General features: G+C 41.0%; 1 protein-coding gene across 1 annotated transcript in view; it reads left to right on the top strand.

Moving 5' to 3' along the window:
* The window catches only part of LOC146714040 (uncharacterized), a 49088-nt gene extending 26886 nt beyond the window's left edge, over window positions 1-22202 (top strand). Inside the window, exons 23-35 of the mRNA XM_085450617.1 lie at window positions 3549-3587; window positions 3681-3821; window positions 5717-5805; window positions 5920-5943; window positions 6363-6888; window positions 6993-7055; window positions 8280-13976; window positions 14082-14190; window positions 15510-15608; window positions 18653-18922; window positions 20795-20896; window positions 20983-21104; window positions 21427-22202. Coding sequence (XP_085306743.1) covers window positions 3549-3587; window positions 3681-3821; window positions 5717-5805; window positions 5920-5943; window positions 6363-6888; window positions 6993-7055; window positions 8280-13976; window positions 14082-14190; window positions 15510-15608; window positions 18653-18922; window positions 20795-20896; window positions 20983-21104; window positions 21427-21510 — 7365 coding nt within the window. The 3' untranslated portion in view covers window positions 21511-22202. The remainder of the gene's footprint in view (window positions 1-3548; window positions 3588-3680; window positions 3822-5716; window positions 5806-5919; window positions 5944-6362; window positions 6889-6992; window positions 7056-8279; window positions 13977-14081; window positions 14191-15509; window positions 15609-18652; window positions 18923-20794; window positions 20897-20982; window positions 21105-21426) is intronic.
* The last annotated feature ends 2514 nt before the right edge of the window (window positions 22203-24716 follow it).

The raw sequence follows: 24716 nt of genomic DNA, 5'->3' as shown, positions 1-24716 counted from the left end.
CTTCACATTTGACATGAGGCCAGCACGTATAGTGGCTGTGTCCTGTTTTAAGATCATACATGTAAAATTGTTGTCTGACCTCCGTCGATCCAGCCGCTCAGTCCGTCGTTACCATGGTTACTGCATAAGCAGCTATAATGTTAACAGCTGGCACTGAGGAAACCTACCGGCAGCATGAGTGTTTATGTTTTTCATTGCAAAAGAACTGTCTGAATGGTTAACTGAAGTTAACTTGGATAAATTATAGTTAAGGAGAATCACAGATAACGCCTACGTGAGCTGTGTGACTGTTCACCACTACACTGAAATCAGCAGGCTATTACTGAAATACACGTGCTATATCATAAACTATGATATAAACAGGGAGGTCCTATTAACATGTTTAGTTTTAAAGGACACCTTCCTGCCTTTAGTCTCATTCATGAGCAGTATTCGTTTTCTTCTAACATCCAGAAGTCTGCACGATGTGTTTCATAGTTTGTAACAAGCCTTTGACAGGTAAACCTAACATGACCGAAACAGCAAAAAAAAAAAAAAAAAGAGAGAGAGAGAGAGAGAGTGTTGACATAAGAAGAGAAAATGCTCTCAATTATGGAGACAGGCAAATGGTTCATTTATGTTTGATGTGTGTTTATTCCTCCCTAAATATCGTCGGTGAAGTTCGCCATGCACGTCAGATTTTCCTGCGCATTTTTATACGTCTGCCAACAGAGAGAGAGAAAAAATCACATTCTAACAGACAGCTGGTGCTTAGAATACAGTTGAATAACTATTAAAAAACAGATGATATAATATTTCTGTCCAGGTTGCAGACTTCATGTTGAACATGCTGTTGCAAACCCTGCTCCTCTCGGTGGAAATGCGCCTTCTCTTTCCTCTTTGTATAAAAACATTTTAAAAGTCAGTTTAATCTCAAAATTCACTGTTAAATCCAAAACACACCAGATAAAGAAAAGCGAATAGTTCAGTCTAACACATGTGCCAGTGAACCATTAAACGTCTGTGAAACTATGCAGTTGTGAAACGTAACTTTAACCTCAGCCAAACCGATTTGCTCAGTTGTAAATAAAACAGCGAAGTAAACGTGACCCGACAGACAGAACCTGAGTGAATGAAGTCCAGCGTTTAACCACTGAGAGCTAAAACTCAGCTGAGGTTTCAAAGCTGTGTGCCGGTGATTGGACATCAGCCGCTGATGACGCTGGTTCGCCTATAAAGTGCTCTGTAAGGAAACAAACTCCAGCAGCTCTGCGCTCGGGGAAAACACTATATTTACTTATCTTGTGCAGAAAAATGCGCTGACATTGCGTTATATCGAGCACCGGCTGCCCAGTTAAACTGTGACTATCACCAGGTAACGTAGGCGTGTTTCTTGAATTAGCAGCAGGTGTTAAACAGCTGACAGATGAGGAGGAGGATGCATGCAGGTAAACTGAGGGTCTGTTGAGCTGGTCGCAGGCTTCGTGAGAAAAATGTCAGCTCGTTCTTTATGTTACAGAAGCACAGAGACACAAGACCAGGCGGAAAGAGACGATCGTTCGGTGAAAATGAGAATCTGCGAATGCAACATGTGGAACACGGAGAGTGGAATATGTAAACAAACCGGTTAACGTAACCCCCTCGGTGCACTCTGCATGCTAACTGTTAGCAGAGCTAGTGAAATCTCTGAAAACATCTGAGCACTTTTGCAAACATGTTCTATGTTGACAACCTGACCAGACATACGTCGCGACATTCGCAGCTAAAACACTGTTAAAAGTGTAGCTGGTGACAGAAAAACGGGGTATTTTAAAACTACACCACCACCATTGCTGCTTGTGATTTGATCTGCATTCTGGGATAACTGGCTGCCCCAAGTCTACACAAGCAATCGATTATCTAGGATCGACCTGTTTTGACTTACTTTGCACGGCAACCAATCAAATGTTAGAGAAGCTGCATGGGCAGCGTTAACCCCGCCCCCTAAGTTTGATGGGTGAGGCTGACAGATAAAATGATTTCAAGATGAGAGCCAGGCGCCAGGACTGCCAAAATGAAATAAATAAATATATCATTAAATAATTAAATGTGTCAATAATTAATTAAAATGTGAAATACATAAATAATGAATTAAATGTGTCAATAATTAATTAATTACATGTGTCATAACTATTTATTTAATTAATTCCAATTTTAATTAATTATTGTCACATTTAATTAATCATTTAATGGTGTATTTAATTAATTCATTATGGCAGTCCTGGCGTTCCATACACTGAAGGAACAATGGTTCCTTCATCATTATTATGCAAATTCTCATGACCATTGATCAACAACCACTGATCAAAGCCCACTGATCAATGGCCATGAGTACCATTCACAGAGAGTTGGGGAGTAGCTGCAATCACAGCATTGTAAGATGGTGAAAGATGTACCCTTAGGCCCCCTCCTCGATTCAGAGATGGTCTTTCCCTTTTCACGTAAATGGCCTCCTTGACTCCGCGCTCAAACCAGCGTTCCTCCCTGTCCAGGATGTGTACATCCTCGTCATTGAAAGAGTGTCCACTGGCCTATAGGTGTAAATAAACTGCAGATGACACCACACAGAAGAGGTAGCTCTTCTGTGTGGTGTCATCCGCTTTGCCAGAGGTTGTATGGTTTCCCCGATTTATAAATCCTGGCACTCCTCCTGGCACTTGACAGCGTACACTATGTTACTCTGTTTGTGTCGGGGGACCTGATCCTTGGGGTGGACCAAGGATTAATTAGGTGTCATTGGGACGCTACAACACAGAGCGAACACCATCCCCACAGACAAAGCAGCCAGGAAAGCAGAAGAACATCACATTAAGAAGGCCCTGAGTAAATGTGGTTATCCTATCTGGACTTTTGTCAAAGCTCGGAAGCTCCAGCCAATCCAGGAGAGAAGGACAACCGCTGCCTAAGCGAAAACCTTTAGTTGATCTGGTGTGTGTCAGGAGTATCGGAACAGTTGAGACACTTTTTTTTTTTCTTGATACCGTGTTTCTGTGGCTTTTAAACCCCAAAACACACTGTGCCAAACATTGCTCCACCCAAAGGGGACTCTGGAACAATCTCCCAGTTGATGTCCTTACGTCTGAGTCTATTCAATTGTTTAAATCGCACCTAAAACCCACTTGTTCAATTTGGCGTTTGACGCAAATTAGTTTGACTTTCATCCGGTGCATTTACTCGTTATGCTCTGCCCCGAATTTTACCCACATTGCGGTACTATTGTGAAGCTGTTTGATGTTATGTTTTGATTTATGACTTAAAAAATACCTTAAAATGTAATGCAATGTACCTTACAGCACCTTGAGGCAGCTGTTGTGATTTGGCACTATATAAATAAAATTTAATTATACCTTTGGGATAGGGACGTGTTTTACAATTTTGGTTGGATAATTTTTCAAAATGTTTGATATAGTTACATAATTTATACATTTTCTAAAACTGTATGCTGTTTACTGCATACAGTTTATGAGTTGGATAATTGAATTTACAGAATAGCAATGTGTGTGACAATATCTTTTAACATCTTTTTGTAGGAGGTCATGTACAGAAATCTGATGAAATGGAGCAATATTGTAAGTAAGCTATCACTTAATTATATCTGTAGTCATCCAAAAAAAGTTTTTCTATTTCCTGCTCCTTAACAGCAGCTTTTCATTGTTTTTCAGCATGTTCCAGATTCAGAGCCTCTGGAGGAGCGGCTGATCTGTGTGGAGATCTCTGAGACATCTGTGGACCTCATCATGATGGTCATGCAAGTGGTGGTATTCAGTGGTTCTTTTGTCAGATTCTTGCCACTTGCTAACAGGGTATGACACACACCTACACCCCCCCCCCCCCCCCTCCTCCCTGTGTTTTCAGTTGCATGACTGCATTAACGGTTTTACTTACAGTGGGATGCAAAAGTTTGGGCAACCTTGTTAATAGTCATTATTTTCCTGTATAAATCGTTGATTGTTACAATAAAAAATGTCAGTTAAATATATCATATAGAAGACACACACAGTGATATTTGAGAAGTGAAATGAAGTTTATTGTATTTACAGAAAGCGTGCAAAAATTGTTTAAACTAAATCAGGCAGGTGCATAAATTTGGGCACCACAAAATAAGAAATGAAATCAATATTTAGTAGATCCGCCTTTTGCAGAAATTACAGCCTCTAAACGCTTCCTGTAGGTTCCAATGTGTGGTTGAAGGTATTTTGGACCATTCCTCTTTACAAAACATCTCTAGTTCATTCAGGTTTGATGGCTTCTGAGCATGGACAGCTCTCTTTAACTCAAGACAGATTTTCAGTAATATTCAGGTCTGGGGACTGAGATGGCCGTTCCAGAACGTTGTACTTGTTCCTCTGCATGAATGCCTTTGTGGGTTTTGAGTAGTGTTTCTTGTTGAAAAATCCAGCCCTGGCGCAGCTTCAGCTTTGCCACGGATTCCTGGACATTGGTCTCCAGAATCTGCTGATACTGAGTGGAATCCATGTGTCCCTCAACTTTCACAAGATTCCCAGTCCCTGCACTGGCCACACAGCCCCACAGCATGATGGACCCACCACCATATTTTACTGTAGGTAGCAGGTGTTTTTCTTGGAATGCTGTGTTCTTTTTCCTCCATGCATAACGCCCCTTGTTATGCCCTAATAACTAAATTTTACTTTCATCAGTCCACAGCACCTTATTCCAAATGTGCTTTAGCAAACCTCAAGCGGCTCTGTTTGTGCTGTGGGCAGAGAAAAGACTTCCTCTGCATCACTCTCGCATACAGCATCTCCTTGTGTAAAGTGTGCTGAATGGTTGAACGATGCACAGTGACTCCATCTGCTGCAAGATGATGTTGTAGGTCTTTGGTGCTGGTCTGTGGGTTGACTCTGACTGTTCTCACTGTTCGTCGCTTCTGTCTATCTGAGATTTTTCTTGGTCTGCCACTTCGAGCCTTAACTTGAACTGAGCCTGTGGTCGTCCATTTTCTCAATATGTTCCTAACAGTGGAAACAGACGGCTTAAATCTCTGAGACATTTTTGTATCCTTCCCTTAAACCATGATGGTGAACAATCTTTGTCTTCAGGTCATTTGAGAGTTGTTTTTAGACCCCCATGTTGCTACTCATCAGAGAAAATTAAAAGAGGGAAACTTACAATTGACCCCCTTAAATACTCTTTCTTATTATTGGATTCACCTGTGTATTTTGGTCAGGGGTCACTGAGCTTACCAAGCCAATTTGAGTTCCAATAATTAGTTCTAAAGGTTTTGGAATCAATAAAATGACAACAGTGCCCAAATTTATGCTCCTGCCTGATTTTGTTTAAACAATTATTGCACACTTTCTGTAAATCCAATAAACTTCATTTCACTTCCTAAATATCACTGTGTGTGTCTCCTATATGATATATTTAACTGACATTTTTTATTGTAACAACCAACGATTTATACAGGAAAATAATGACTATTAACAAGGTTGTCCAAACTTTTGCATCCCACTGTATTTCAGTCAGGATCGCTATAGCATAAATTTTGCATCTATGTTCCCATCTATGTATGCGTTTCATGTTCAGTCATATTGTAGTTCATACTGCACCTTTGCTTGGGTAAACTAAAGCATGAACGAGTTTAAAAAAATAAGAATTGTTAATGTCTATTATCACTTTTTAAGAAACGTTTTCCTTTTTGTCTTTGGGCTTTTCTTATGACTATTTCTATTCTCAGATTTACATTGAGATGGCAGAATCTAGTCTTGTAACAGAGGTGTTGGAGAAGATTGCTTCAAATGAATATTTATCTACGAATGTAATTTGGTATGACTTTCACTAAAATAGGGGAAGAGATGAATAAATTATTAGAATAAATTACGTATTTATTTGTTATGAAAATAGACCCTTAGACCGTCTCCTTTTTTATCCTCTATACAGGAAAAAGGTTCGTCGCATTGAAACGTGAGTATTTCTCTTTCTAATATGACAATTCCTGAATCTGGGTGCAGCTTCTCCTGTAGAAGTTAAAACAGTTCTAATACTAAACATTTTGGGTTTTCGGATTCTTGGTTTGACGAAAAAATTATAGGCTCATATTATTTTGCCAAAGTATGGTTTCCTGTTGGGTTTTTTTTGGGGGGGGGGGTGCGTTGTTTTTTGTTTTTTCTCTAATTTTTATAATGAACTGGCTCTAAAAGATGTGGAGAAACAAAACAGGCAGTTTATGTAAATGTGTCTTAAGCTAATAACTGCTGAACAAAAAATTGGAAATGATATTTGTTTCTTTCTCTGTTTTGTAACATGTTATGTGTAACCATTTTTGTGAAAACAAACTTGTTTTTTGTGGACAACTAACAAAGATTTTCTGCTTTTGATTTTAGTTTGAAGAGCCTAAAACAACGTCTGCAAGACTCCAGTGAGATTAAAGTAAATCTTGAACTGGACACCACAGATGTTAAGTTCCCGACTGTGATAAGTGGAGCACAGTCTTCTCTTTCTGATAAAGGGGAGCAAACTCTTCAGCAAACAAGTACCTCTGGTTCTGCTCAACCAGCAGTATCAGTTAGTTCGAACATTTCTAAGTCTCTCACAGCAGGACAAAGTGCAACAAGTGACCAAGAAATGGAAGAAGCCAGTGATAAACCAGGAACTGAGATTATAACATCCACCGTTGCTCTTCAGGCGAGTCAGGATGTAGAGAAGGCAGAAGGGAGGGTAGGGGAAGAAGGGTCACCAGTAATTTCAGTCACCTCTGCTGATGGAAGAACTTTTTCAGCTGCTTCTACCCCTGCTCCTCAAGTCAGAAGTCTGACAAAGTCTAAGGAAATGATCAAAGAACTTCCTTATATTAATGCTGACGAGCCCATATTGATTCAGGGAACCAAGACACAGACTGTGGATAAAATGGTAATATCTGGCAAAAAGTGTATTTGCAAAGTGCCAAAAATGTTCTAACTATGACCTGCCATATTTTTGTGAAGTAAAGTAGTAAGCAATCTTTATCTTTTTAGAGCCCCAGCAAGAGAGAAACAACCTCTAGAAGTGACTTGGGTAAAGAGAAAATGGAAGAAAAGGTGAGTTCCTTACTTCTACCTTCAAATTTGGTCTGCATATATGCATAAACATACAGTGTATATAGAATCAAACCCACTAAACTATGATATGATTAGGGATGGGTACCGGTAATGGCACCGGTAGTAACCAGACCGAAAAGCAGCGCACATTGCGGTGCTTTTTTCTTTTCCTGAGATGTCATACACTTTGGATTCCAGCCAATCATTTTACCTTTGCGAGCGTAGTAGGTGGGCCCAGGTACGTACGTTCTTTTAGAGCAGAGCTAAAGATTAAAAATGCCCAAAGCGAAGCGGTCAAAGTCTGGCTGTACTTCACAGCAAAAGATGTAAACTCAGCAGCCTGCAACAAGTGCTTTAAGGTGATACTGTGCAACGGAGGTAACTCCTCAAATCTGATGAAACACATGGCGACGTATAGCATTTTGTTAAAAGCCGAGAAATGCGCCGTATTTGATAGCTTGCCGCGAGACCGTGCACATCTACTGCGGGTGTGGTGCCTGTTATCGGACCCGGGGTTAGCAACATCCCCCAAAAACCCGAAGATTAGAGTCCTGCCCTCTAGCCCTGCCAGTGTAGCAGAAATGATGACGGATGATGATGGCAGACACAGCAGTTCTTCCCTGCGTGAGTAGCTTAATGTAGTTCGTGTGTAATTTACGTTGAGTAGGCTAACCACGTTATTACATTAATGCATGTAAGGTGAACTAGCAAACATCATCATAGCTACATGCGGCTGTCTTCTTGTTTGATGGCAGATACTCCCTTCACCCTGGCCAAAAAGGCTAAAATGACCAAAGAAAAAGTGGAAAACAGCTAAACATGAGAGGTTTTTGGACAAAGTTTGTTTTTTCCATTGTTTAAGCACTGCTTCCAGCCAAGAGTGATGCCATAAATCCCCTATAGCTGCTGAAAAGGCATTGTTATCTTTTTACAAAAAACAGCTGAACATGAGAGGTTTTTGGACCAATTTTGTGTTCTCCGTTCTTTAAGCACCGGTTCGAGCACCGTTTAAGCACTGGCACCATTTCAAAAGTACCGGTTTGGTACTGGTATCGGATAAAACCTAAACCATACCCATCCCTAGATATGATAATATATCTTAGAGTTTATTAGTGACAGTCTTCTGTGGTCCCTTTTATTAGTTTTTTTTTTTTTTTTTTTTTTTTTTTTAAATAGCTCAGTTATGTAATTGAAAATAACTCATCTCTTTAACTGGTTAAGCAGACCTGCGGAGTGGAAATAGAAAACCAAAGCCTGGTTGTGTCGACCACTACAAAACAGATCTCAACAAGGCCCTTGAACGACTCGACGAGCAGCTCATCTCCTAGTGTCAGCCAGACCTCTGTCTCTTCTTCTCTACAATCTATTGAAACTCCTCCCTTCCCTTGCCAAACAGCACAGCCAGAAAATCCAGAGTCTCCAGAGATAGCCTTGCATTCTCCATCCGTTAGCTGTAAGCCTTCTTCATCAACAGCAGCAGCAGCAGATGTGACAGTAGAGACATATCAGCTTCATAGAGACGAAGAAGCAAAACCCAAAGAAAGTGCAGTAGGGAAGTCGGGTAAAGTGTTAGCAGAGGGCATTACTACAGAGACAAATAGAACAGAAACATCATTAGCTATACATTCAGCTGCACATAGTCAGGGGTTAGAGTTGACAAGCCAAAAACAGAATCTAGAAATTGATTTTAACAATGGCATACTCAAAGAGTCGAAGGAGAGGACGGAAGAAGAATGCAGAAATTATTATTCTGGCAAGTATCCTGAGGAGGAGGACTTTGAAGATTACCAAATCCTGGACTCGATTGAGGATCAATTGGATGAACAGATGAATGAAGACGGAAGCCAAGATGGCACTGAAACCAATTTATCTGGGTGTGTACAAGAGCAAGGAAACTCTTACCAGGTGATAGATAGTGTTACCGAGGACCAAGCATCTGTAGTTAAAGAGGACTCTCAAGAAGATGCCACTGATAAGGATGTGTTAGATTCAAGAACGAACCAAAGTCCAAGGATCAAGGGAGCTCGAACAACCATACAAACACAAGGAGAAATGCAGAGGTCTTTTAAAGCCCTCGAAAATTTGGGCCAAATCCTAAATGTTGAAGAACAAGTCAACAAAGACATGTCATGCGATGCAGATTGTGCTAAACAAGAAACCTTTGAGATATTGGATTCAATTGATGATGACACTGATGACCATGTTTCTTCAGAAACACATATTTTTGATGAGCTAAATTTCAGTTTAGAGGACTTTGTCACTGTTGATGAAATTGGTGACAACACGGGAGAAGCAGCCTTCAGCCACCAAAGCCGCTCTTCTCATAAGCAGAACTCTGAAAGGAAAAGAGAAAGGCAGAGCTCTCACATTGCCTCCTCTTCTTCCTCACCCGTGCCAACTCACATCACAGTGAAAGGAAATTTGTCTTCTAATGTCTTTAAGACCTCTACCTCCTCATCTTCTCAGTCTTTTGAAACTTGTAGGAAAACACACCCAAGCAAGTTAAAGTCCCCAGCCAGAGCACTGCATACTTCATCCTCAGATTGCAGGGCGCATTCATTAAAGATGGCATCAGCAGCAGAAGCTGAGACATCGGTTGACACATATAAGCTGCACAAAGAAACAAGTTCTGTTGAGTCAGAGTCAAGGCAGTCACCTGGACCTGAGAAAGGCCATAGACTGCATAAGTTGGACAGTCAAGTCATGGAGAGCGATACAGATGCAGTCAAAACCTGTTCAAAGGAATGGAGTGAAATTGGATTGGATGCTTCTGTCCAACTATTACATGGGGTTTCTAAACACCAAGTAGCTACCAATCAAGAGGATGATCGTCTGGTTGAAAATGAAGACTCAGCAGAGAAAAGAGAGGTTGAGGAAAACAAGATTCAGATAATGGAAAATTCTGATAAATCTACAGTTCTAGATGCAGCTGATAAAATTGAAATGTCAATTACAAGTAGCAACCAAAACCCGAGAGGCCGAAAAGAAAAGGAAGAAATGTTTTCAGAAGAATCCTGCAAAGCGTCCAAAGATGCTGACAACAGAGACATGAAAGACAATTCATCAGATAGTACTGATCATGAAACCTTTGAGATATTAGATTCAACTGATGATCATACTGATGACCATGCTTCATCAAACACCAATCTTTTTGATGAGCCAAATTTCAACTTGGAGGACTTTGTCACTGTTGATGAAATTGTTGATGAAATTGTTGATGATGTGGAAGATATGGCCTTAGACCACCCAAGCACGGCTTCATCTAAACAGAACTCTAGAATGAAAAGTGAAAGGCAAGGTTCAAATGTTTCATCTCCTGTAAAGCAGACTTCTACAAGATCCCTGAAAGACTCCAAGAGCTCAGCAACTTATTCTTCTTTCTCACATTCCTTATCCAAGTCAATGAAAGCCACTGCGAGGAGCAGTTTATGTATGGCTATGGAAACTCCTGCCTCCTCTGTGGAAAAAGCAGCATCAAGTAACCCAAAATCTCCAGCCAGAGCATTGCAAGTTTTGTATTCAGGTTTTAGGACCTGTGCATCAAAAGCAGCTCTAAGTGGAGTTGAGACTTGTCAGCCAAATGAAGAACAAGCAAAACCAACAGAGAGTTTAGTGGTAACATCTGACCACAAACTTTCAGCCAATGGCATTGCTTTGAAAATTGTTGAGTCAAAGTCAAGCCAGTCATCTGCTCTTGAGCAAGGCCAGAAATTCTTTGGAGGTGGCTATAAGGTCTTGGACAGTATTGAAGATGAAAGTCCTGAGGAGTTTGGTGAAATGGAAATAGATGTGCCTTTCAAAGCACTAGACGGTGTAACTGAAGACCGAACAGCAACAGTCCAAGAGGCCACTCAAACAGTTAAAGATGAAGGTTCCACATTCATGCAGCTGTCCGAGGAGCATGTGATTCAAGTAGATAATTCTGATAAATCTGTTGCTGAAGATTTGGCTGAGAGAAACGAAGTGCTGGACAAAAGTAAGAATCAAGCTTCAAGGAGCAGGGGCGATGGAAGGTGGGGGAAAGAAAAAGAACAACAGATGCTTTCAGGAGAAACCTGCAAAGACTCTGGCCAAATGACAAATGTTAAACATCAAAGCATCAAAGAAGCTTCACCAGATAGTACTGAAGAAGAAGGCTTTGAGGCACTGGACTCGGCTAATGATCGCATCGATGACCAAGTCTTTTCAGATACCACCCTTTTTGATGAGCAAAATTTTAACTTGGAGAATTTTGTCACTGTTGATGAGATTTTCGATGACTCGGGGGAGGACCAAAGCACAGATGTGTTATCCTCTGCCGAACAAACCTCATTAAAATCCTTGAAAGGCTTCAAGATTTCTTTGTCACCTTCCTCATCTAAGACAAGGAAATCCACTTTGAAAAGCAGGTTGTCTTCTAATGTCAAAACGATCTCAAACCACAAAGTTTCAATAAAAGGCATTGCTGGGGAAACTATTGAGTCGGAGATAAGTCAGACACCTGGACCTGAGCAAGGCCAAGAATTACATGAAGGAGGCTTTCAGGTCTTGGACAGTGTTAATGATGATGACGCATGTTTAAAAGAGTGCAGTGAAATTGAATTGGATGCTTCTCGCAAAGTGCTAGACAATGATATCAGACACCAAATAACTACAGTTCAAGAGTCCAATCCTTTGGCCAAAAATGAAAGTTTTACAGTAAAGCAGCTGTCTGAAGATTTGATTCTGGTAGTGGACATTTGTGACAAAAATGAAGCAGAGAGCAGGGGAGATGGAATCAAGGGGAAAGATGAAATAACGCTTTTGAAGGAATCATCCAAAGCCTCCAAAGATGCTGGCTTAATTGCAGAAGGTAAAAAACAGCCTCTTGAAGAGGGAGACAACACTGTAAAAGAGGGTACTGAACAACAAACCTTTGAGATACTGGATTCAACTGATAGTTATAATGATTATTCTATTTCTTCAGACGCTCAGCTTTTTGATGAGCAGAATTTTGAGAGTTTTGTCACTGTTGATGAAATTGTTGAGGATGTGGATGACAACCAAGGCACCTTCTCATCTGAGGAGATCTCCAGAAAGAAAAGAAAAAGACAAAACTCAGATGTTTCATCTTCTGCCAAGAAGATCTCAACAAGATCCTTGAAACAGTCTAAGAACTCAGCTGCTTTATCTTCTGAATCCAAGCCCACTGAAGCTTCAGAGAAAAGCACCCTGTCTTTAGGCTTGACCACTGACTCACCAAAAAAACAAAAAGGCTCATCTGAACCAACCAAATTCAATACCACATCTATGCAATCTGCTCAGGCCACTAAGACCCCTTTATTCTCTTCTTCGCTGCCTGTCGAAATTCATGCATCGCCTTTTCGCAGAGCACAGCCACACAAGACAGAATCCTCAGCCAGAAGACCACACACTATATCCTCAGGCCACAAGACCCATTTGTCAGAGATGGCATCAACATCAGATATTGAGGCATCTGTAAAGATTCAATATTCTAATGAATCAGAGAAAAAAAACACAGAGTGTGCAACAGCAAAGTCTGACCACAACGTGTCAGGAGAGGGCATTGCGGCAGGGGATTATGTCGGAAAATGTATTGAGGAGGAGGAGGAAGATGGTGAAACTTACCAAGTCATTGATTCAGTTGATGATCAAACAGAAGAACAGCTGGATGACGATGGAAATCAAGATGGCTGTGCTAAAACCAAGTATTCAGGACCTAAACAAAGCCACACATTGCATGGGGAAGGTTATCAGATTTTAGACGATATAAAATCCACAATCCGAAATGAAATAAAACAGTACATTGAATGTCAAGACATCCAAAAAACTTCAACAGATGCTACTGAAGCATTTGAGATACTGGATTCAGTTGATGATCTGACTGAAATAGAAGATGATAACCAAAAATTTGAAACCCTCGGCACCCAAGTATCTAAAGAAGCCACAGAAGAAGAGGAAGAAGCTTACCAGGTAATTGATTCTGTGGAAGATGAGCCAGCAACCACAGAGACCAAATTGGAGGCAGACAACAAGGAAAAAAGAACAGATAAATCCAATGAACCTAAAAGAGATGATAGACCAACAAGGAGGACTGGATCAAGGTCCAGAACATCTAAAAGTGAAGAGGAGGGGAAATTACCAATAAAAGAGGACAAGATGGAGAAAAAATATGAGACAAAGAAAAGCAATACAGAAAAAGACAGAAATATTCTCAAGGACACTGAAAAGATCATTCATGGGAAAGTAAACTTTGATAAAGATGAACCAATTCAAGATGCTTTTACTGCAGAAAGGTCTGATAGTAGAAGGTCTGCTAGAGGATACAAAAAGGACAAACTGACATACACAGAACAATCTAAAAAGCCAGAAGCGGTAGAGACTGACAACAGCAATTCAGCCATTACAGAACAATCTACCAGTGGGAGAAAGGAAAGAACGGCTAAAGAAGTCCCAACAAAAGACAAGACTACAGCAAGAAGGAGAACCACATGGGCTGTACATTCCCAGAAACAGGATCCTGAGAAAAATACAGAAAATGAGGAGACAACGCCACCGACCGAGAAGACACCAACAACAAAGAGTGATGCCTTGATAAAAGACTTAAGGGAAGACTCTACCTATGAAATACACCCTGTGGAAGATGATGATAGGAATAATCGACCTGCAACTTCAGAAAACACAACGTTGGAAAGACCAAGGAAATATATTGAGAAAACTTTTTTGGATGACACATCTGAGCTAGTGACTCTGGATGAGGTGGGGGCAGATGAGGGTGGAGACAAAGGTTTTTTGGAGGGAGAAGAGTGGAATAGGGAGATTACGGAGAATGAGCTGCAGGAGTTTGTCACATTGGATGAGATTGGTGAAGAAGAGGAGGAGGGACATGAGGTCTGCCAACTCAACCCAGATAGCCAGTCAGTGAAGTCCTTAAACCAAGAGGTAATGTTAGCATTTAAACTGTTGCAAACATTTTTCTTTCTTCGAGAAATCTTTGTTCTGATAACATAAATCTTGATGCCAAACATTTTGGTTTTCTCTTTTTAGACTTTGTCAAATGTGAATGAAGCAGTGCATGATGAGAATGAGAAGGGTGTCAAAAAGGAGGCTCAGAAAATCTCAAGATCTAATAAACGCAAAGGTGATGACAATGCAGGTTTGTGTTAGTCTTCTTACTGCTTCCATAAAAAATGTCATAAATTAGCAGCAGGCAACAGGTTTCTAATTAGAGTCAGTTGATTAATTAATCATCAGCAGGCGTGACCTCCTTTACTAAAGTTTAGTTTGCTGCTCTGGTGCATGGTCAAGTTACATCTGAAGAAGCCATACAAACCTGTGGAATAATGTCCTTTAAACACCTTTGGGTTTCTTTTATAAACCTTGGGCACATTGCATTCCCAGAGTCAACCATGAACTCCTCTATATGTCTGACAAAGAAAAGAATCAAGGTGTTGAAATTGCCCAGTCCTGTCGAGACCTCAACCTGATTGGAATGCTGGTTTGGGACCTTAAGAATGCTGTGCGTAAATGTGTATCCCCAACCTCAATAAACTGAAGCAACAGAGGTGTGGGCCAAATTTTTCCCACAACGATGTGAGAGACTGATGAAGTCACAAAGAAAATGATTCCTTCAGTTTAGCTAAAGCTGGTTATAGAAGCGATTGAAACATGGACTGTACATAGGGTGATCGTGGCAGTTGGCAGTTTGATTGTGTAAGGTTGCCGGGTTCGAGCCCCAGCTCCGACAGACTTCACCTGTTGCCTACTGGTGGTTGTCAGAGGGCCCGGTGGTGCCAGTGTTCTGCAGACTTGCCTCTGTCAGGGCAGCTGTGGCTACAATGTAGCTGGCCATCACCAGTGTGTGTGAATGAGTGGATGACTGAATGTAGTGTAATGCGCTTTGGGGTCCTTGGGGACTAAGTGCTATACAAATACAGGCCATTTACCATAGTTTTTCAAAGGACAGCACAAAGTCTCGTGTAAACTTCGTTTCACATGACTGTTTGTACATGGTAGGTATGATAAGCAGGCATAAACAGTGGTGCCTTCATTGATAGAAGGAGCAGCACATCTTAAAGCAGATAAGACATAAACCAGGTGAAATGGATTGTGTTAACAGCTAAAGGTTTCCAGTATAATGGAACTCTAACCATAAAAGCTAAATTACTAATTATTTTAAGGTGCAAATAAACTGACATCTGCTTACAGCCTAACAGAAATTTAAAATTAAAGGTAAGACACACTATTAAAGACAAATCTATCACCCGTTACATGCTTTGTTAGCCAAGACAGTTTGATTTTGGTGTGTTTTGATTGGCAGATTATTATCACTATAGATTTTTTTTTTTAAATGGAAAGCATTGTGTACTAGTCTGTTGTGTGAATCTTGTAAAGTTTACTCCTAAATTTACTAAGAAAGAAAATGGCAAACTGTTTTGCATTAATGTGAGTCTTTGTTTTTGTATCTCATATTAGAGGAGAATGTGAACTTGAAAAGAGATGAAGACAAGGACAAGAAAGCCATTAGAACCAGGACAAGTGGCCAAGCCAGGAAGAGGACTAGACAGATCCCTGGTAACACAAGCACAGCTTTCTGGTTTACATAATTGTGCAGAAATATTGAGCCACTTCTCATTTCTTCATACTTTGTTACTTTGTTAAATAATCTTGAGGAAATGTTCCCTAGTCTTTCAAAGTTTTTCTTTTGACTTCAGCTGCTTTTATTCACTGATTTTCAGTCCAGTCTTTATACCTGAGCATTTTCAGAGGAATGTTTTTGTTGTTGTTTGTTTGTTAAGCCACTTAACACTGACTTATGAATCATTCAAGGACAAAAAAAGGAACCTTAGTCATGTGATGAGCCAGTTGTAATCTAATGCCATGTAGTGCTGTCAATCAACAAATTGGAAACAGCTTCACGACAGCATGACAATGGTTACAGACACACGGCAGTAAAATCATACCTGGGTAGAAAAACACATGGTGGAACACTATCAGTCACGGATTGGCTTCACCAGAACTCAAGCTTTAATGGAATGTGGGATCATCTAAAGCGTGGGTGTCAAACTCCTTTTTCATCATGGGGCACATACAGCTCACTTTGATGTTAAGTGGGCTGGACCCATGAAACTACATGATAGATGTGTAATTCACAGAAAATGTACCGTGGATAACATTTCTATTGTAGTCTTTGGAAAAACTGGACCTTGTATTAATAATAATAATACTGCATTTTATTTGAGGGCGCCTTACAAAAGAACAAAATTAAAAGGAGCAATAGTCATAAAATACATAAAATAAGTTAAAATTGCAAAACAGAACTTGACAACAGATAAAATCACTACTAAAGCGAATAAGCCAGTTTGAACAGATGTGTTTTGAGCTGTGACTTAAATACGGGAGGAGAGTCTATATTTCTTATGGCTTGATGAAGAGAGTTCCAGAGCCGTGGAGCAGAGCGACTGAAAGCTCTGTTTATATTTATATGTAATTTATATTATATTTTCGCAATATATGATCAGGAGGGAGCATGTAAATAATGAATAAAAGAGGCTCTAATACTAAACCCTGGGGCACACCAGCAGAAACAGGATAGAGACTTGAAGAGTGGGATTTAAATTGGATATAACTGAGTGCGGTCTGAAAGATATGAGGCAAACCAAGCAAATGGGTATGACGAATGACAATGGATGCTAACCGGTTCAGGGGGATATTGTGAGAAATGGTATCATACTAAGATCAAGAAGAATGAGGATGGATAGTAGACCAGAATCAGCTGCCATCAGAAGGTCATTGGTTGACCTTAACAAAGCAGTTTCTGTGCTATGATTGGGGTGGAAACCAGATTGAAATTGTTCATAGAGATTATGGTCATTGAAATGTAAGTGAAGCTGGGAGGCGACAACTTTTTCAAGAATTTTTGAAATAAAGGGGAGATTTGATATAGGGCGAAGACTATCAAAGTTTTTGGGGTCTGCACCAGGCTTTTTGAGAGTTGGAATAACAGAAGCCTTTTTCTGACATGAAGGGACCATTCCAATTTTAAGGGAGGAACGGATAATACTGGTTATGAGAGGAGCTAACGAGGGAAGACAGGCTTTAAAAAAAAAAAATCTAAATTATCCACCTGTCAACTTGACCCTCTTCCCACTGTGTTAGTTAAATATGATTAGATACGTCAGTTATAGAGGGAAGAGTAAAACCTGAAAATAACTGACAGGAACACAGTGGGGGAAACAGGAAGTCTACTTCAGAGTCAGAAGCTCCTACAGAGTGACGGTGGATATCTTAGCTTTTACAAGACTTTTCTGTCATTTAATTATTTATCTCTTAGTTAATTACTTTTGTGTAGTATGAATGACTGTGAGGGAGTCTTTATCAGCAGGAGACTCTGTGAAACCTATTTAAATACAGTTAAAAGCAATGTTCCCTCTAAGCTGCGCACGTGTCTCTGCGCAGAGAAAATCTGCGTTGCGCACACACAAAAAAAATTCTAACCTGAATTGAAATTAAATTAAATATGTGCCGACACCGGTGTTTTAGCTAGCAAAGCGGCGTGGCTGATGTGGAGTGAAGCCACGTTAATGACAACGTGTACAAACATTGGAGATGTGAGCAGGAGAGACGGAACAATTGACGGAAAAAGTGTGGACAGTTTTTAAATTGTGTTGATAGGCCACGTAAAACCAGAGTTATGATAAAAAAAATCTGCAATGTTTGGTTTTCTTCCTGAATACTACCGTTGTTTACATTTACTGCGGGAAGAAACGGTAAAAACTGCGTTTTATAAGGAAAACGCTCGAAAGCCTGTGAGCTAAAACAAAACCAAAACACCCCACCCTTTCCCATTGGTCGAAAAATGTACCATGTCGACCAATCAAAACATGGCATTTAGTTGTTAAGAAACGGGAGGAAGTTTTAGGAGTGACGGCGGTGTTTTGAGATGTGAGAGATTTGCAGCGTTTAGCGCAAATCTTGTGTAGTTAGTGTGTAGTGTAGTCAAAAGTTTTGTTGTGTGTGTCAGAACAATGCGATGTTACAGGAGTGATACATCTCCTGTTGCCAGGCCTGCAGGTATCAGGCTTGTTCTCCTTTATCTCATAGTGGACAGAAATTATTTTTTGGAGTGGCACAAATAATTTGTGTGGCATTAAATTAGATGCAGAACAGCTGATTGTTCTGTAAATTGTTTGAAAGGTTTGTTTAAAAAACCGCATTGGCTGCATTTTTAGGTAAACAGCTGCAAAAAACATTGTTGTTTGCAAAACTCAGTAACTTTTTTGAAGAAGTAACTGTATAATTAATTGCCCAACATTGGTCATTATATACTGTATTTTGCAGGGAGACAGTTACAGGACTCTCTCCCAGACCACAGACACATAATACAAGTCACAGTTTTATTTAAAAAAAAAAAAAAAAAGATTCTGGGCCTTCAGCCTTATGTTTGACACCCCTGATCTAAAGGCAGTCCAGATCTGAAGAAGAGCTTTGAATGTTCATCAAGAAGCCTGGAGAACTGTTCCTGAAGACTGCTGCCACTAAGAATGTGCACAAAACTGTACAATCTGGTCAGAGGACTAAATTGTAAATCTCAAGTATTTCTTTTTCTTTTCCTGCAGTGAGAAAATCTGTTAGAGGGAAAAAAGGGGTCGCAACACACGAGAGAGAAGATGCAGAAACAGAATCACTGTCTGCCGCTTCACTCGAGTCCTCGTCACTGGACAAAAACATATCTGTACTGTCAAGTGACGACAAACCAGACAGCCAAAAAACAGAGGAGAAACCAGAGAGCCAGCCCGATGTTGATGCTGCCTCTGCTGGGCAACAGCAACAGCCTGAGTGTCTTGATAATCAGACACAGGAAGGACCGAGCAGGAGTGACGTTAAAGGTACGAGAAGCTGTTTTACCTCAAAATGTGCTGATTTTAAACCAACAAAATGTTTCAATATGATTCACTAAAGTGGATGATGGTTGTTTTCCACTTAGAATTTGTTAGAATAGAGCAAAACTGCATCCAAGTCAGTGTCTATATTGTGGTTTTCCTAACACACTCTGTCAGAAGACAGCCACAATTTGTAATCTGGAACTTGTGAAGTTAAAGTTTGTCCATCAAAAGTCACTAATCATATTACATATACATATTACATATTACAACATATTCTTCTTCTCTTGGCTCTCAGTGAAGGCGGTCGCACTTTTTCTCCTCTCCTCCTCACCCTTATCTTCCCTGCTTAGCCTCTATGTCCTTGTCTTGTCTTGTGTGCATTACTTTTCCCTCGAACAGTCTCTCACTGTCATTCTCTAAAACCTAAAAGAGAATTATGGATTTGATCAACTGGTCTCTGAATGCTATTGACACCCTCTTCTCAATGAGAAGTCTGGGCTAGGGAGAGCCTGAGTGCCCTGGAGGGACTTTCCCTGCCGGATACACGATGGATGGGTGGCAGACCTGGAGGATCTTGTGCCTGGCGGGACTGTCTATCGAGGACGCTGAAGATATCTACCTATTCGGAACCATGATAACAGGGTTCTTGCTGATCGGAGCTGGCTTGGCCCTGACTTATCGGAGAAATAAGAGAGCGGAACCAGCTGTTCAAACCCCCCCAAGGCTGACCGCTGGAATTGAAGCGATGGGTCGAGGCGCAACCTCTCACACCGAACGTAGCATGGTTAACACCTTGGAGACGCTTACAGCTGCCGTGAAGGCTCAAACTAACACCACTGAGCGTATGATGGGATACATCAGAGAGGGGCCTGCTCATATTGACACCCTTGAGCGAAAGTTGGATCACATCGCAGAACGGCTCACTGCAGCTGTGGGGTCTCAGAATCAAAAGAATGACAACACCACGGAACAGAAGTTTGATACCATCATGGGGAGGCTCGCGGCTCTCCAACGGGAGATCGAGAGACCAGTGTCAGAGTGCTAAATTCGGAGCTGCTCGCATAAAGGAGAAATCAACAATATTCAACATTTGGACACCACGGCGCCAGCTGCTCAGGCCCGAGGCTGGAGCCCACCAAAACAACTCCCTGATAACGACTGTGTTACGGCTATTCTTCCCATCCCATGCAAGGACACCTGGATTGGCTGGAGGACTGTTTACTTAGCCTGATAGGCCGAAGGACACTCTCAGCTGAACTATGGACACGCACACACATACACTTACACTGATAGGCACTCACTCATCCCCCTCCCTTTCCAACGCCTTCGATGCTTGTTTCCTGCGAGGGAACACGGCGGTTCTCTGTGCCGCGCTGGAATGGTAGCGCTGTGCAGGGCGGCTGCTGTGTTCGCTTCGGATTACTCCTCACCCCCCACCCACCCCTGTAGCTTGTCATGTCTTCATAATGTTGTGCTGTGGACATTTATGTGCTCTTTGTGCAGAGGAGTTTTTTTGTTTCCTGTTCTCATGCTGTCCTACCATGGAAGCACAGCATGAGTAGGGGTCTCTTTTTTTCCTCTTGTACTTTCCCCACTGTAGTGTACATTTCAATGTTTTTTTTTCTCTGATTCTACCAATCTCCGACCTGTATCCCCATGTAATGTTTATGCTATATGTGTAAGGTCGGGGGGGGGGGGTCCTATTTCACTGCAGGGCAACCTGCATGTGACGAATAAAACTTTGATTGATCGACAATTCAAGACATTCGAGCAGCTGTAACTAGAGAAGTAAAAATATAAACTTGTTATTGGAGTAGGTACAGTTTAATTTTCAGTCATCATTTATCATTTATTAGTTGTTTTCCTTTTCTTTAGCTGTCCGTAAACGAAGGAGACCACTTATTGAACCCAAAGCAAAGCGATCTTGTTCTCAGTCTCCTCGCATCACAGACAACTTGGATGCTGACGCGTCCCTTGGTGAGAACGAAACATAAAATAATGACGTCAATTTCAAGTCTTTCTTTTCTCTCTTAAGTTATTTTGTATGCTTCTGGTCTTCTTAGGTGATGAGCATGTTGTCCAAAAAATGGGGCTTTTCTGTAACCTCTGCTCCATTTTCTACCTGGATGAGCAAAATGCTAAGGACCTCCACTGCAGAAGCCAGAAACACCAGGAGAACCTGAAGGTACCCACAAACTCAATTCAATAAGGAAAGATCATCTGAAGGAACTGAATGTGATTTATTTAGATACTTAAAGTAGGCAGAGGGGCGGCTGATTGGCTCATAGAAGGTGGTCAAGGACGCGATTGGACAGAAGCCAGGATGTTAGCATTGAGTTACTGCGTGAGAGAGAGGAAGTGATGTAAAGGAAAGAGTGGGAGCCCGAACACTAAGGAAAGCAGGCAGATGAGTGATTAAAGGTCTTTCTTATTGAGGCTTTGTAATCGAGTGACTGCACAAAAACATACAAGTGGTCTCACCTTTTTCCCCTTTCTTTTATTTCCAGAAACATCAACAGAATCTTCGACGGAGGCCTTCGAGAATGTCGCTCAGAAATTCTCAAGGCTCTGTTAAGGATGAATATAACTAGATTTTTTTGTGTTCTTTCCCTTTTTTATGAGAGGTGCAAACAAAACCACGTGTCGTTGAGATTTGGTGGCGAGTGACTCAAGTTCGTGGACACGTTTAAAATGTAAACTTTCATGTGAGTAATTAGCACTCATGAACATATTCTTATAAGAAAAAAAACTAAGAGCTTTCTTTCCTCTGGTTGCAGAAGGGTTTTAGTTGTATAGAAGTTGGTAGGAAGTCTGCTTGTTTCAGGTAATTCTAACAAAAACATGACGTTTGTTTACTAAATGTTGGTTATTTTTAAGAGGGAGATAGGATTACCCACATTTCACTCTTTAGCTAACCGGATGCACGTTTACAGTTGTGTGCTCCACTTGTTTAAGTCATGTGAAACAGAAAGGATGTCAGTTTTCAGCTTCATGTACTTTGCTGCTGTTAGAGAGAAGCATGTTGTGTAGATTTATGCAAAGCTAATATACTTTTTTCCTCTTTCAGTGAGAGAGAGTATAACTATATATATATTTTTTTTTTATGATTGGTTTGCTGTATGTAAAAGCTGTTAACTATGTTATGGTAACCCTGTAAATCTTTATGCACATCAGTGATGTTTAAATGCAACATTTTCTCCCTGCAAGTCACTACAGAAATATCTGTACACATTTCCTGTGTAACCTTGGGGAAAATAAAACACTTCCTGTTTTTTCAGCTTTAGACATTTCTGTCATTTATTCGATTCTGCTCCTTATATTGTTAAATGTTTTTCACAAAGATATTGTATACATGAATGAATTCTTAAATACTGTAGTAGTTATTAAAATAGTATATAGGATTTGTGTAGCCATAAATATTTATCTTAACTTTTAATTGTATTAATACTGTATTACATCTGAATTTAATATCATTAAACACACAATCAAATGCAACCATTTTATTTTCACTTCACGTCTTCTTTTTAGCTCTTGTTTCATCCCAATCAGTTACTAGAAAAAATCTAGTCTCTGATGTAATCTCTTGAGTATACATCCACTTTTTTATTTACTCTTTTATAAAGACCAAATTTATGATTTCTGCCTCTTAGCTCAGTCTGGTGACCCTTGGATCACAGAGGTGACTGCGGCTCAGTAGATAAATTGAGTTGCCTACCTGTATGGTTGGTAGACCGGTTCCCCACTTACTCCAGTTTGGCAAGATACTGAAGCCTGAGGTGGAGAGTGTTAGATGAGGTGCTTGGGTATAGAAAAAAGGTGCTATGTATGCACCAGTCGACCCATTTACCATCTAACTTGCCCTGCGTCTAAAGCTCCTGCTGTACAAGGAGAAGCTCACATATTAATTGCTTTTACCACATGACTCTTGTATTTGACTGTTTTAGAACTGCACACATTACAGAAGATGCAATAAATAATCTCTGTGAAGGTTCTCAGTCATCCAGGTCATCGTAGTCAAAGGACCTTGCAAAGAAAAGCGTCTGGACTTCTTTAAGTTGCTTGAAGACATTTCACCTCTCATCCGAGAAGCTTCTTCAGTTCTAAGGTCAAATGGTGGAGAGTCCCAGATATAAACCTAGTGGGAGTATCCCCCCACAGAGGGACAAAAGGACCCCCTGATGATCCTCTAGTCGCCTGAGCCAAGGTATGAAACTGGGCGTGGGTCCAAATCAGCCAGAGTTTCGGGTGTGTTCATTGTGAAACCTGGCCCCACCTTATCATGCGAATTCCTGAGGTCAGATGGCCCAGGATGTGAGTGGGCGTTAAGGCGTCTGGGGAGGGATCTCAAAACTGGATTATAGATGGCAGAGAGTTGGTGTCGTAAACCCCCGCCTCTGTTCAAAGATGGTCGCTCACAGTGGACATAGATGGCTTCTTTCACTCCTCTTTCAAACCATCTGTCCTCTCTGTCCAAAATGTGAACATTGGCATCCTCGAAAGAGTGTCCTTTATCCTTAAGATGCAGATGGACTGCTGAGTCTTGTCCTGTGGAGGTGGCTCTTCTGTGTTGTGCCATGTGCTTGTGAAGTGGCTGTTTGGTCTCTCCAATGTAGAGGTCTGAGCATTCCTCGCTGCACTGTACAGCATACACCACATTGTTAAGTTTGTGTCTTGGAGTTTTGTCTTTCGGGTGAACCAGTTTCTGTCTGAGCGTGTTGCTGGGTCTGAAATACACTGGGATGTCATGCTTGGAGAAAACTCTCCTGAGTTTCTCTGATACACCGGCTACATAGGGGATGACAATGTTGTTGCGTCTGTCCTTCTTATCCTCCCTCGCTGGTGTCTGGTCTTCTTTTCTGTGCCTCTTTGCTGACTTTAAGAACGCCCATTTAGGATAGCCGCACGTTTTGAGTGCTTCGAGGATGCCAATGTTCACATTTTGGACAGAGAGGACAGATGGTTTGAAAGAGGAGTGAAAAAAGCCATCTATGTCCACTGTGAGCGACCATCTTTGAACAGAGGCGGGGGTTTACGACACCAACTCTCTGCCATCTATAATCCAGTTTTGAGATCCCTTCCCAGACGCCTTAACGCCCACTCACATCCTGGGCCATCTGACCTCAGGAATTCGCATGATAAGGTGGGGCCAGGTTTCACAATGAACTCACCCGAAACGCTGGCTGATTGGGACCCACGCACAGTTTCACACCTTGGCTCAGGGGATTAGAGGATCATCAGGGGGTCCTTTTGTCCCTCTGTGGGGGGTTACTCCCACTAGGTTTATATCTGGGACTCTCCACCATTTGACCTTAGAACTGAAGAAGCTTCTCGGATGAGAGGTGAAACGTCTTCAAGCAACTTAAAGAAGTGCAGACGCTTTTCTTTGCAAGCTCCTTTGACAATAAATAATCTCATAAATCCAACCGTCCCTCTTCCACTATGGGCTGGAACCTGCCAGCTCTAAAAGGTGGCATACACCCTGGACAGGCTGCCATGCTAACCGTAGTCATAGAGAGTTAGCTTTAATCAACCTGCCATACATGTCTTTGAACTGTGAGAAGAGACACAAACTTAGCTGTTTATTATTATTATTATTATTATTATTATTATTATTTGTTGTTTTCTGATAGGGTAGAGGAGAGATGCCAGACTAAATGTCATTGCATTTTTATAATGACAAAGTCTAACCTATTCTATTATGTGCACATATACCAGCAGTAATTGTAATGCAATCATCGCCTTACAGTTTATAATTGTTGTTAGTCAACAAAAGCAGAAGGACCCGCCCATTCAAACA

The sequence above is a fragment of the Copadichromis virginalis genome, linkage group LG3 (genome assembly GCF_057382275.1).
Source record: "Copadichromis virginalis isolate Kocher_CV1m ecotype Utaka linkage group LG3, C_Virginalis_male_GT1.1, whole genome shotgun sequence".
Taxonomy (NCBI): Eukaryota; Metazoa; Chordata; class Actinopteri; order Cichliformes; family Cichlidae; genus Copadichromis; species Copadichromis virginalis.
Note: the sequence above shows the minus strand (reverse complement) of the source record. Positions and strands in the feature narration are given on the sequence as shown.